We start from the raw sequence: 13878 nt of genomic DNA on the forward strand, positions 1-13878 counted from the left end.
TAACTGAGCATTGAAACTTGAAACAAAAGTTAGGTGAAATGGAATTAGCAGAGTAATATAGTGATTAGCCACAAATCAATGGACTACAGGTGCTTTGAAATGCTACTCATTGAATAAATGGTAAAAAGGTGGAAGATATTGTACAGCTATTGAAGAGCATCTGTGTAATATAATTTCTCTCCAAGTGCCCTTTCACAGTCTGGAAAAATAAATAAATAAAAAATATTGATTGACAACCATGGTCATGGGTTTTATTTTCCATCTGCCTCTAAATCTAAACTCAGAAATGGTTAGCTATGTCCTGGTCTGATTCAGTGCATAATAAATCATTTTATATATAAATCATTTAAGGACTTTAAAGCCTGCACTTGCCTGTGAAACTTGGGCTGAAGCTGATGCTTGCTTTAATGCCACTAATAAAAGTGCAGCACATTCCCTCTGGGTTGAAACAATAGCTGGTCCTTTCTGTACGAGTTTGTATGTTCTGAATGTGTGTGTGTGTGTGTGGTTTTCTGTACCCTGGTTTCAGGTGCATGTAGATGAGGTTAACTGGTGATCCTAAATTGTCTAAATGTGTTTGTCTTGTGTTTGCCCTGTGATAAAGTGATGACATGTCCAGATCTTGTCTATCAGTGGCAGAGGGAGGATTTTGTAAGGGGTCAGGGGGCTGAAGCAGACATGCCAAGTTTTGAGGATTCACTTTTGGGTCATCAGTTTCTCGGCCGGAAGTGCCGAAGCCATTAAGGTCAAGGGTGTGGGGGCCGCTCATGGCCTCCAGAAGCCAATGATTCTTAGATTGCCAAGAGATGAAATCGGAGCATTTTTTTTTTTTTGGGGGGGGGGGGGTTATTTTACATTAGTTGCGGTAAAATTTTTACTTTACATTCTACATTGAGAGCTTATCAGTACTTAGTATGATTATATAATGTGATAATGTGATTTGTAATAGGTATCAATTGCCATTAAATACATAAGCTAAAATATAAATTTTTGTTCTTTGCACACTTTTTTTTGAAGCCTAGGTGTGATAGGCATAAAGAGTTCAGCGATTCCGAGACTAAAATGTCCGTTTTTGCTACAGAAAACAACATACTCAGTACATGGCAATGCCAGTCCTGCATCCTTAAAGAACCATGGAGACTCACAATGTCATTGGTTCTTTTTCAGGCCGAAACATTGTAGCTCTATACACATATAGTGTTGAAATTTCCAAAAGAATTGTTGAAATGTTTTTCAAAGCATAAAAATATGTGTTTGTATATTTAAAATAACACACAAGTTATTCGTTTTTACAGTAACTTCATTATGTTTATATGTTGAATTCTCAGGTGCATATAGTCCATCATTAGGTTAATGATTAAATAAATATATCATACTGTCATACTGCATTACAGTATTACGTTTTCTTTGCTGTCATTGCAACAGTAGCAATGAAGCCATTGTTGAGATACATGTTTTTTATGATCAAATAATGCGTTTGTTAGGCCCTTAATCGTATTTAAAAAAAATGACAACTAGTTTTTCCACACCCTGATTGAGACTTCATTAATTCATCTTTAAAAAAAGGTTAACTTACCATGTCAGGGTCAATGAATATCAGGACTACAAATATTTAATCATGTTCGGTTGCAGTGCGAGTTGAAATCGGGCCAATGACATACCTACACTGGATCACGTGGTTTACCGGACCAATAGGAGCGCAGTGGAGAGCTATCCTGTTCGAGTTGTTCTGACAGCTCCAGCTGTTGAGGGAAACGCTGTGGTGGAAATTATAATGTTTAAGATTGAATTTGGATTTATATTTTAGTTACTACTTCGCTTATGTCACAATACAAACTCGGTCGTTCAGTAGGCCGTCTTTAGAAGGGATGAAACGACTAAAAAGGAAGAAAAAGAACGGAGGAGTTGACGTGAATGACACTGGATCTGTCACAAGAGGTAAGTGAAGCTCACACAGAATGAGGTTACTTTCAGGATAAAACCGCTCGACTACGCCAATTAAAGCTTCTTTTTTTACTGTCAGAAGAACCTTCTGTTTACGTACTGATTTACTATGTATCCGCGCATAGACTGAAATTAGACCTGCCAGGTCTGTGCGTGCCGACATGTCTCAAGCTTATGAGTATTACTGCAGCCAGGTGACTTACATTAAACACTAATCTTGAGTTTTCCAGCCAATCGCCAACAAATGTTGACGTGTTTGTACATTGTGCTTCGGGTCAGCCGAGGCGGTGTGTCCATATGCTGCCAGCGTGGCAGCCTGCATGGTGATTACAGCTGACTGCCACACACAGGAAACTTACCTTGTATTTTCTGATTGTCATTCGTTCCATCATTTATAGACTCTTCAAACAAAAAGGCAAAATTTAAATGTGTAGTGAAAAACAACAGCGACTAATAGAGTTATGGATCCAATATATTGGATATAGCTATTATAAAGTATATTCTTGATTAGATGCAAGTGACTAAAATTGTGTCCCTTTTAGGAGTGATCATACTGTTATGCCTGCTCTTATCATGGTGGTAGATGTGGGCATAGAAAGTTTCATTTGCAATGTACATCCACAACTTCCTTAATTTGGAGGGGATTTTGTTCAGCAATACTGTTGGAGGAAGTGTGGACTTTTAGATGTGGGCCATTCGCATGATTTTTGGACCTATACAAAGGTGACGCAATATTCTAAAAATATAAAGATAATGAAAACTGTTTCATGATGTGAAATTCAAAACACTTTCCCTTTCACGTTCCCTAGACAAATCAAAGACCTAGTCATAACTGAATACATATTCATCCAGCAATTTTGTTTGAAAAACGTTTTGCACTTTATATCATATTGTTTTTCTTATGAACAGAATCTATGAAAAATACAAGTTAAATAGACAATTCCTCTAATATTGTACACTAATCCAGCTTTTAACTGGGATGATTATCAGTTGGGAAGTTCCTCTTTCCCACCTGACAGTGTTCACGTATCAAAAACAAAGTTATTGCTTGTGAAATGACTCGCGTGTAATATAATTTTGTCCTCACTACTTTTATGCATGATTCCTTTTTCTGCTATTAAAGTAAATAGAAATTGTTAGTCATCACGATGCATGTTTCTAGGTATAAATGACAAGTCATTGTCACTAAAGTGGTGCAGTTGTTCAATTTGAATTAAAATGCTGCCATGCTGAATGGGTTCAGACATGATTCTCAGAAATCGCGACTTTTCCAGGGGGAAGCTCTGAGTTCATCTTGCACATTTATTTTTCTCGCTGACAACTGGGACATTTCCCAGGTACTCAAAAATGTATGTATGAAAAGTATCTCCGTTGCTTATGTAGAATTGGCTGCATTAATTCTATATACAGACAGTCTGAACATCTATATTTGTTATTCCCTACAAATCATATTTACTATTAAACCTATATCAACTGATATTCTTGTCACATGTTCCAGCACAGAAACTGAGTTTTTGCTATGTATATTAAGGCGTGTGTTTAATGCACACATTACACATCTCTATTTATAACCCCATGTCTTTCTTTCCATCATCTCTTCTCTCCCATTCTTCTGACTCCGATTCTCCCTCTGTTTAATCTTTCTGTCCATTCTTCATTCTTCTGTGTCACAATGTCTTTTCTCTGTTCATCTTCTACTGCTCTGTTTGTGTTCCATTCCTCAAATGTTTCTCCCTTATCTGTTTCTCATACCTCTCTCTCTCTCTCTCTCTCTTTCTCTCTCTCTCTCGCCTGTTCAGATCCAGATTGTGGACGAAAGCAGAAGCTGTTTGAGATCCAACAAGCTCTCATCAGGTTGAGATTATTATATTTGTCTGTTAAGCATGTGTGCTCTGTATATAAAGGATTTATTAACTTGAGTTGCTTAAGATGATTGTCTTTTTAAATATTAGGAATAGTTATTATAAAGGCTGTTAATGTGACATTTTGATTAGAATTGTCTCTAAATAAATCTTAGTTATTCAGTTTTGGTGGTGGAATGTGAAAAACAGTGAAGGACATTGGATCCTGGGATTTGCCCAATGTGTCTTCTCCTTAATAGCTTTTCTCTGAAAAGTTTCGCTTGCTCACACTCTTTTAAAATATTTAAAAAACGAAGTATTGGTCTGTTTCATCCGTCCTGCTAATATCTCCATTAGCACTACAGATGTAGGCCACAGAGTGTCTTTTCTCGAGTGGGAATCTGCGTCTCCCGGCTCATCCAAAACGCTGTTCCACAATTAGATGGGATGTTTTTATCGGCAGACGGTGACCTTCACAACTTCCTGCTAAGATAATTTCACACATGGAGATTGTTTGGATGCGCTCTGAGGAGTAGGGTGACAAGGATCATGAGGACTTCAGAGTAAAAGCATAGTAAAGCTTGAGCAGAAGCACCCAAACAGCAGTTTTCCTTGTCAGCTTGGATATTTAGACACATATCAAGCTGCTGCAGTGCATTAGAAATGCCGGAGTGTCGGAGAGATTCACAGACGTTTGACAAATAGATGTTTTTATGATTGTTTTCAAAGTCGTTCAATAAGGACTTTTAAACTGTGTCTTGACTCGATGAATGTGTGAATAATAATACAATTGAATGCTATATTTAGAAGACGTTGTCTATTTTGATATTTTTCATTAAAGGGATAAGGAGCACTGCAATCACATACTATTCTGGTGAGATTGCTTAGATTGTACTAAATTAAAATGAAAAAAATGCAAAAGTAACATTTTTGATAAGTAAAAAATACTCAAATACAATTTTTTCTTTTCATTGGATGTTGAGCAAGACCCTCGGTCCCCACCAGTGTGGCTGCTCCCGATGGGTCATTCAGTCAACATTGCCCCAAGGGATTAATACAGTTGTTAAAAAAAATTTGTGATCAACTGTAGATATAAATGAGCAATTTTCAAAAGTCAAAATCTCAGATTCTAAACATTGGGAAAGTAGTTTATGCAACAGTGCTATATAAGTGCATTTAGATCTGAGTAACATTACATACTTGCTGAGAGAAACTTTTAAAATTAACATGCTTCTTCATATGAGCGTTTTAATTTGTGACGTCGCCCTGTTTTGGCTGCATGTTATTTGACTGTGACCCGACTTGACTGAACGTTGTGACAGCCGTTGCTTTTCACTGGACAGTGATCCAGTGGACATCGAGACCCTGAGGAGAGCCGCAGGCAGCAAGGGAGGACTGCTCACTGATGAAGTGAGGAGAAAAGTCTGGCCCAAACTACTCAACATAAATGTGTATGATCTACCATATAAACCTGGTTAGTGTCTTACTCACATGCATTTCACAAGCGTAAGAACTCTGAATCTCATTAATAGCGGAAGGATTTCTTTTGTTCTTTAGGCCGAGATGTGAGAGAGAACCACAAGGACTACAACCAAGTAGTCCTGGATGTAAGGAGATCCATGAAGCGGTTTCCTAAAGGTGTGTGTGTGTGTGTGTGTGTGTGTGTGTGTGTGTGTGTGTGTGTGTGTGTGTGTGTGTGTGTGTGTGTGTGTGTGTGTGTGTGTGTGTGTGTGTGTGTGTGTGTGTGTGTGTGTGTGTGTGTGTGTGTGTGTGTGTGTGTGTGTGTGTGTGTGTGTGTTATCACTAGAGATGTTTGTACAGCTCGGTGTGCCTCTTATCAGACATACAGCGACATTCTTATCTGACAAAGTGAAGTAATTATTGATCTGAGCTGGCGCGTTCCAGGACAAGCTTTCATATGACAAAATAGTTGTTTCTTGCCTAAATCACTGAGTCAGTTTTCACTTGGACTGAATTAAAACAGTCCCAATTGAGCTGTGGTTTTGACTTTGTAAATCTTTCCTTTTACTTCCTTTATTATTACTGACTGAATGTGACGGGTGTGCTGCTCGTTTGACTTTCTCAGGTATGCCTGCCACCGAGAGATCAGTGCTTCAGGAGCAGCTCATTGACATCATACTTGCGATTTTGAAGCGTAATCCTCAGCTTCACTACTACCAGGGTTACCATGATGTGGCCGTCACTCTGCTGCTGGTCGTTGGGGAGCGGATGGCAATCGCTGTAATGGACAAACTGTCCAATTATCACCTCAGGTTGTTTTTCCTACTGAACCTCCAAATGCCTTTTTTTTTTTTTCTTTTTCCCATTTACTTGAAATTTGTTCTAAGTTTTACAACCCACTAAATTTTTCTTTGTTTTCTCTGTCTTCACTATGTGTAGGGACTTTATGGATCCAACAATGGATAGCACCAAGCACATTTTGAACTATTTGATGCCTATATTGGAGCAGGTCGATGGAGAGCTGCATGAATTCATGGTCAGGTAAGTTGACGCAGAGGTTAAAAGTTAGCAGGTGCCCTCTCCAGGTGTAAGGAACAACCACTAGAGGGCACCACAGTGTTGACTTTTATCTCAGGCCTCCACAGAGCGAGAGAGAGAGAGAGAGAGAGAGAGAGAGAGAGAGAGAGAGAGAGAGAGAGAGAGAGGCCTGAGTTTTTTCTTGAATTAAAATATTAGTGAAAAATGCATGGGTTGCAGTCTCATTGGGGAATGTTGGTCAGATGGTCCAACAGCTGTTTTCCAGCGCTTGTCTGCTCCGCCAAGGTGTGCATCACATTTAGCTTTATTTGAGAAGCCAGGTAGTTAAATCAACCAAAAATGATTTATGCATCATTTGCTGTTTATTGAATAAGCAAACAATGCGTGTTACGCACAGTCGGTGACTACAGGTTTTACCGCAAAGTGTCCATAAATTCTCCTTTTTAAAGTACTCCGATATGTGCCCAGGTGTCTCTCCACAGTATTTCCACTGTCTTGTTGACTGTTCATAATTGATATTGTGCTGGGCACTGTCCAAAAAAAATGCAAACTACCTGTCGACTCGCATGAAGAGAAAAAAAAAACACCAGAGACAAGACATTGCACTTGGAAAACGACGGCACGATAAACAACAACCCACTTCAAAGTTTGGACTGCTTCCTTCAGTGAATACTTCCTCTTCCAACCCTTTGCCTTCTCATCTCTGCTTCTTTTATCCTCCACTCTTTCCTGCTTCCTCCTCTTTTTTGTTCCTATTTGCTTTTTATGTCTGTCCTTCCCATCGGACATGCTCTTTGCTCTTTGCTCCTCACTCCTCCCTCCTGTCCGTTACTTTCATTGAATTCTTATAGTTTGTCTCACTCTGCTTCGGTCGGTACTTGTCATTCTCCTCTTGACGTTCATATCCAATATTTATCAACAACCTCTCAAGGCTTTATAATTTATTTGAGCTTTTCTTAAAATGACTTCCTATTTTTATCGCCATGCAAGCCACCATTGGAGGCTATAGGATACATGTGGGAAAGTGGAGAAGAAACAACTCTTTAAACACTGATTATCACCCCGAGATGACGGGTGGCAGCAGCAATTATCTTCACAAGTCACTGACATGAAAAGTGTAGTCCTAACCAACAACAGTTCTACAAAGTGCTGCTCATGTTTTCACCCATCAAATCCCTGACACGTCGAACACTTGATTGTTTGCTCACGGGAGGTCACATGGGGAAAGGGATTCTAATCTCATCTCTTTTTTTCCGCTGACCTTGAACTTTGTCTCTGCCTTTTTACAACTCCTGATGACTTTCTGTCCGTCTAAGATAAAGTCAAATTATTATGGTCACATTGGTACATTGTTTTTCAACCTGAGTTTTGAGTGTTGTAGCCTTTGTGTCATTATTACGAAAAACCTGTAATGAAACAGTTACTGTAGCTTTGTTTAAAATGTGTGTAAACAATGTTGAAACACCCGGGGTTTTTCTAGTTAAATAGAACCTTCAATCTTATATACCATTTTATCAAAAGTTAGAGGGTGCTGGACTGGCTAAGACGATGGCGTAGACCCCAGACAGGTCACCAGTCCATCATAGGGACAGACAGTCGTACACATTCACAACTACATACAATTTATGGTCATAAATTAATATTAAAAGCCATTTTTTTTTTATTTTGGAGGGAACCGAAGTACCTCCATTACAAACCCATGCATGCCCATATAAAACACGCAGACGCCGCATGGGAACGTCTGACCTGATACTTTATGTATTAACCATTCCTACTGTGTGGTCCGAGTATTTCATCACTGAGCTTTATTGTCTTGCCTTCTAACGAGTGTAATGAGAAACGGAGGGTCCAACAGCTGATACGTACTATTAGATTTTGAAATATGTGACATCAACAAAAATGGAAGAATTCGCAGTTTATCCTTCTCTTTGCGTGTTTGTTTACCTTTTTATTTCAGAGCGGAGGTGGGAACCATATTTGCACTCTCGTGGCTCATCACGTGGTACGGCCACGTTCTGTCAAACTTGAAACACACCTTGAGACTCTACGACTTCTTCCTGGCCTCACATCCGCTGATGCCCATCTACCTTGCAGCTGCGGTAAGAAGTCGGCCGTAGAGCTATCACATTTGTATGAACGCTTCCTCAGATGCATTCATAAACAAGCCTCAGCAATAACTCGGCTGTATATGTTTCCGTAAAGCGATATCTCAACCCTGTAAAATATGCAAGATATTTTGGTTGAAGCCTTCAGTACCCTCAATGCAGGACGGACCCCTGATATATATGGTGCTTCCAGGTTTCAGACTCGTAATCGAGCAAAAACAAAGGCACTCGTTCACATTGTGTTGCTCAGTACTAAGAGGTCACCACACTAGTTAATGAGATACTTCCTAATGAACAGAAATGAAAGAAGAAGGACTAAGAGGGGCACGGAGAAATAATGGGAGGAAGGAAGGGATTATATAGTAAAAAAAAGAGGACTGCATCAAGAGAAACAATGGCTATGAGAGGATTTTGTAAAAAAAAAAAAAAAAGATACACACATTTATTTCTTATATCCTGGTCCTCTCTGAAGCAGCTTGTTGTATCTACTGGCTGCTCACAAGATCTACTATATGTGTATCACCACAAGCATGTTTGTGGAAATCATTTATTTTTCACGTTTCATGTCTCTTGATTTTTCAAGTGTTTATTTGAGTGTGAAAAGGCCTTTTACTTCACTGTGGCCTTTACTGAGGAATTTGTGCATTTTGATGAGATGGAAAAACGTTGCAAATGTTGCTTGTTTGCTATTGAGGATGTTTGTGTGTGTATTGCGTGTTTGTGTGTGTGTGTGTGTGTGTGTACTGTGGCGGCTGGGCAAAGGGAGCACTCTGTTTGAAGTGTGTGAAACAACAAAGCAGAATGTAGTTCATGTTTCCTCCAAGGCTGAGAACAGCACACAGCATGGGGTATTAACTCCTCCTCTGCCTATTATACTGCCGTGTACTGTGTACTGCACTGAAAACCATCTTTTGTACAATTTGTGTCGATTCTGATTCATGTCTGACCATAGTGATGGTCAGACAGTTAACCCTCCTCCTCATCTTCTCAGATTGTGTTGCACAGAGAGAGAGAGGTGAAGCAGACAGAGTGTGACATGGCCATGGTCCACCACCTTCTCTCCCGCATCCCAGAGGATCTCCCTTATGAACTCCTGATTGGCCAGGCTCAAGACTTGTTTGAACAGTACCCTCCTTCATTACTGGCCAAGCGGGCAGCGCTGCAATCTCGCAAGAGGTAAGGAGATATCATGTGGCATTAAAATGTTTAATTAGGGCCTACTACTTAATAAATACAGCAGTGACTGATGCTCTTTGGACAGTTAACTTCTGGCTGCAGGTTAATTTACCGAGTTCAACACCTTTACAATAAACAATTTGTTCTAAGTAATTTCAACCGACTCAAAGAGGTGTCATCCCGTATTTGTTTGGTGTTTTTTGCCTCTATTCCTTCATTTTCTAATGTCCTATGACATCAAATTTAAAATGAGCTAATATGTTCCACAAAATGTCTGATTTGATATTTTGTTCATGTTGTATTGACAATAATATAAGGCTTTATGAGATTTCCAAATTATTGTGTTTTCTTTTTTTAATGAACTTTTAACCCACCGTCCAAACCTTCATCGAGTTGGGGTTGTAGTTTGTGACTATAAATATCTTTAAAAAAAATTAATAAATGAAGAGCTGCAGCTTGTCGCTTTGAAGAAAGTACAGACAAAGACGACTGATTGTCATTTTAAAAAAAAAAAAATTCTTTTGTAAAATATTGATAACAAACATATTTATACAAAAGCACTGAAAATGTTGCAATTAGTAAAATCAAAATATAAGGTAGAATGCACAGATGGAAGAGAAAGAGTTGTGTGCATAAATTATTGTAATTCCTTCAGTAACCAAAGGAGGATGCTGTGAAAGCACACGCTAACTCTGTTATCCAGAGGTGCTGTATACATGCTTACTGCATAACCATCTGTGTGACCTTTTCCACCAATTCTTTTTATTACTGAGGAGTCAGCATGAGAAACCTAACCACACTGTCTGCATCCACGGCCAGCTGTCCCTCTCTGCCTGTCAGTGTCCTTCAGGGTGGCTTGCAGTCATTGTTTAGGGCAGGAGGCAACACAAGGCCTTGACTGACACGTTAAAAGATACTGATGTCTCACAATGCATTACTCTTGTAGCTTCTTATACGCAGGAGCTACTGAGTTAGCACTTCTCTTAAATTGGTATCATCCCTCCTCTACCCCTGTCTTGATCAATCAATTTATCCGTCAGTCTATCTTTTCATGTCGCTCCGTTGTTCAAGCTTTACCTCAGATCGGACTCTGTTCACTTTTACCAGCGAACTCCCCCCTATTCATTCCTCTCTCTGTGTTTTCTTCCTTCAGCCTGTCCATCAGCACCTTCCAGGCGTTTCAGCGCTCCACCCTCCACCAAAGGCCCGACTCCGTTCTGCAGCGCATCACCAAGGCCCAGGGCTCCACCACCTCCAGACACGGTAAAAATAGTCTCTGTAATCTTATTACCAACTCCGGAGGAAGACTCCACTCAGGCTGTGCAGATGTACTTATCGATGGATGGGTTCTTGTTGCACAGGCTTTGAAGTTGGAAAAAATGTCATATGGTTTGTACAAATTGGAAGGAAAAGCATTTCCACATAGGCAAAACTACTTTGACAGGCTCCTTGCTCCTCGGCATTTTTCTGTACACTGCATGAGAACACAATTCTTCAAAACAAGGCAACAGTAAATGTGTTATCCCCCACAAACACTGCCCCCCTTTGGGCCAATCAATAACAAGTAAACAAATGTTGTAGCACCCCCATCAGACCAATCAAGGGCAAATTTAAATATGCCAAAACAGAACAAAGAGATGCATTATTCCCGCAGGTTTTTGTGAAAGTCTGATCAGCACCATCCGACATATTGTGTGTGATGTACATGCAATCAAAGATATGTTGTGGCTTCTCCCTCTGGACAGACAGTGTGATATTAAAACTGACGCACTCAATTCCCTGCAGTTTCATCAAAATTCAATTAGGAGCCAGATGAAGTCCGTAAAAGACAGCCACAGCAGTACGTGCACGTGTTTCACATAGGGGTGACATTCAGTATTACGGAGTCTGATAATGTTGTCAACTGTTATTAGTCTGACTTAGTACTGAGAGCGTCTTTGTGCAGTGATACTGACTTGTTGAGTCAATACATTGTGACACTGCTGTGAGGTGTGGTGTACAGATGTGTGCTATTCATTTTGATTATGAGGATGATTACAGCACATAAAAAGAACAACTGTCGAGGCAAAGATGGTAGATATTAGCTGGTTTTCACATTCACTTCTCAACATGTTCGATATTGTCAGTTGTCTATTTACATACACGACAGTTCAAACTGAATGCATGGCTTTTGATTTGTGCCTAAAATTAGACATGCAAGTGTAAGAATTCCAACACATCCATTTGTGCCTTCCGCCATTTTAAGGGTCCAAATGTTATTCAACAACCTAGAATAATCAGAAATCAATTTGTCAATGCCTGGTTAGCATCCTCGGTGATGCTCTGCCAGGCCACTGTATGTGCCTTAACTAATGCAGTCTTAATGCAGCCCTGCAATAAACCTTCATGAAGGCTGTGATGTTTGTTGTTTTTGCTGAAAGCATTTTTGTGTTTGGATTCATGGTCACGTTTGAAGCAGTTTGTTTATACTGAGGGATAAATCTAATATTTTCTTACGTTTACCAGAGCCTCAAAAATAGTCAGAGTTGAGCATGTCTGAAAAATGATGTCAACAAATCAAGATGATATTCTATTCTACCTCCCGAGGAGACATTGTGCTTACTGCACTGATGTAAAGATATCATTTAATTCTGAATCATTTGCAAATTTTTGTCTTTTTTTTTTTTTTTCCTTTGGTCCTTGTGTTTTTCCCATTCCTTATTTACCTTTGATTGTAACATAAAAGCAGCCTAATCCTCATGTGGTTCAGCTTTGATCAGTATGACTCCTCTTGACCCCTCAGTGTGTCCTCCTTGCACTCTGACCATCCCAACCCCCCCCCCCCCCCCCTCCTTTTCCCTCTGCTCGTAGCCCCTCCACACACAGGCCTGGAAGCAGCTTTACCCGGGCCGGGCGGCCAGCTGTGGGGGAAGGGGAACAGGCTGGTAAAGGTGGCCGTGTGGGGCTTGTCTGCAACGCTCGGGGCAGCCGTGTTCGCCGTTGCTCAGACCGCCATGGACTGGGGGCCCGAGGTGTTGCTTCAGCTGTTCTGACACGGTGACGGGTGGAGGAAGCGACGGCATACAAACCCAGAAGACTTTGAGATCTTGGGACAAACACGGGACGAGTTATCTCTGTGCCAAACAGGTTGTTGCAACCACCAAAAAAAAAAAAAAAAAGATATGAGGTAACTCGTAGTCAGCCACAGATTGTGTGTGTGCACATGTGGTGTTTTAAGTAAATATAGGAAAGTGTGTCAAACAACCAAAAAACGACCTCAACAAAATTCAAATCATCCACAGACAACAATTAATCACCAAAAAGGAAAAAGCAGTGTGGTGTAAACATTCTACACTGATGCGAAACTATCAATTTTATGCAGTAATTTTTTTTTATTTCTCACAGTCTTGAATGCTTCTTCACAGGGGGGAGGGGGGGGGTCTCCGTGCGTCTTTGCCCAGGGGCTCATTCTCTGCCCGTGCATGTGAGACATCGACACATTTTGCTCTTGCAGGCTCACATTGTTCTCCCATTCTTACATGTGTCTTTGTTTGTCGCCGACTATTTTTGTTGATATCTTGTTTTCAGATTGCTGCGCTCGTTTCCAGCATTTCACTTGAAAGTGTTTTTTCCTGCGCTTGTTGGATCAGCAGCCATATCCAAGAGCCAAAAGTGCCTGTATCCAGCACGATGACATATGAATACAAATTATTAAAGAGCGGTGTTTTCTGCTGAAAGCTTCCAGTTATGAGTGAACAAGAAGAGAGTGAGAGAGTGAGAGTGAGAGAGAGAGGAGGACTGATGGAGGCAGCCTGGTATTAATTGCTTTACTCCAGGTGTCAGCCAGTTACAGTTACATTACAGTCTGCAGCAGTGAGCAGTGAATGTCCCCAAACACACACAGCAAGCATGCAGCACTCGGTGCAACCAGTGGGGAGTTTGCCGATGCACTTTGCAGGAGATATTGAGATCCATATTTTTTTTTTTAGATGTTTTTTTTTTTTTTCTACATCTTTTCTGAAGCGTTTTTTTTTTTTTAGCTGATGGGGCCCACCACTGCTGGATGAATATGGAGGAGGCACCAGTACTTTTGCAGTCTTGAAATATTTATCAGGTTTGTGCCAACATCCACCCCGAACAGCCGTCAACAGAACTACAGTACGCGGTCTTCTCAACATCATATTTCTCTTATTGCACTTTACAATCTGACAAAGATTTTAAAGCTTTATTTAGCGGACAGTTTCAGCTGTGATCTTATGTAAAGAGAGGCATCCCTGTGTGTGGAGGTTTTATTAATACAAAAAAAAAAAAAGCTGCATCACAAATACTATAGA

The 13878-nt window shown here is 40.2% G+C and overlaps 1 protein-coding gene across 1 annotated transcript; it reads left to right on the forward strand.

Moving 5' to 3' along the window:
- Window positions 1–1770: 1770 nt before the first annotated feature.
- LOC308144837 (TBC1 domain family member 20) lies at window positions 1771–12916 on the forward strand. The gene is made up of 10 exons (XM_080516080.1): window positions 1771–1938; window positions 3744–3798; window positions 5129–5259; window positions 5343–5423; window positions 5872–6058; window positions 6186–6287; window positions 8242–8383; window positions 9381–9565; window positions 10719–10828; window positions 12416–12916. The coding sequence occupies exons 1-10, from the start codon at window positions 1869–1871 to the stop codon at window positions 12595–12597; spliced, it is 1245 nt and encodes a 414-aa protein (XP_080372206.1). The 5' UTR covers window positions 1771–1868; the 3' UTR covers window positions 12598–12916.
- Window positions 12917–13878: the final 962 nt, after the last annotated feature.

The sequence above is a fragment of the Blennius ocellaris genome, assembly GCF_963422515.1.
Source record: "Blennius ocellaris genome assembly, chromosome: 20".
NCBI lineage: Eukaryota > Metazoa > Chordata > Actinopteri > Blenniiformes > Blenniidae > Blennius > Blennius ocellaris.

Coding starts and splice junctions, on each gene's coding strand:
- LOC308144837 (XM_080516080.1), top strand. CDS start 1,869: ATGAAACGACTAAAAAGGAAGAAAAAGAACGGAGGAGTTGACGTGAAT. Junction 8,384..9,380: donor CCATCTACCTTGCAGCTGCG/GTAAGAAGTCGG, acceptor TCATCTTCTCAG/ATTGTGTTGCACAGAGAGAG. Junction 9,566..10,718: donor GCGCTGCAATCTCGCAAGAG/GTAAGGAGATAT, acceptor TTCTTCCTTCAG/CCTGTCCATCAGCACCTTCC.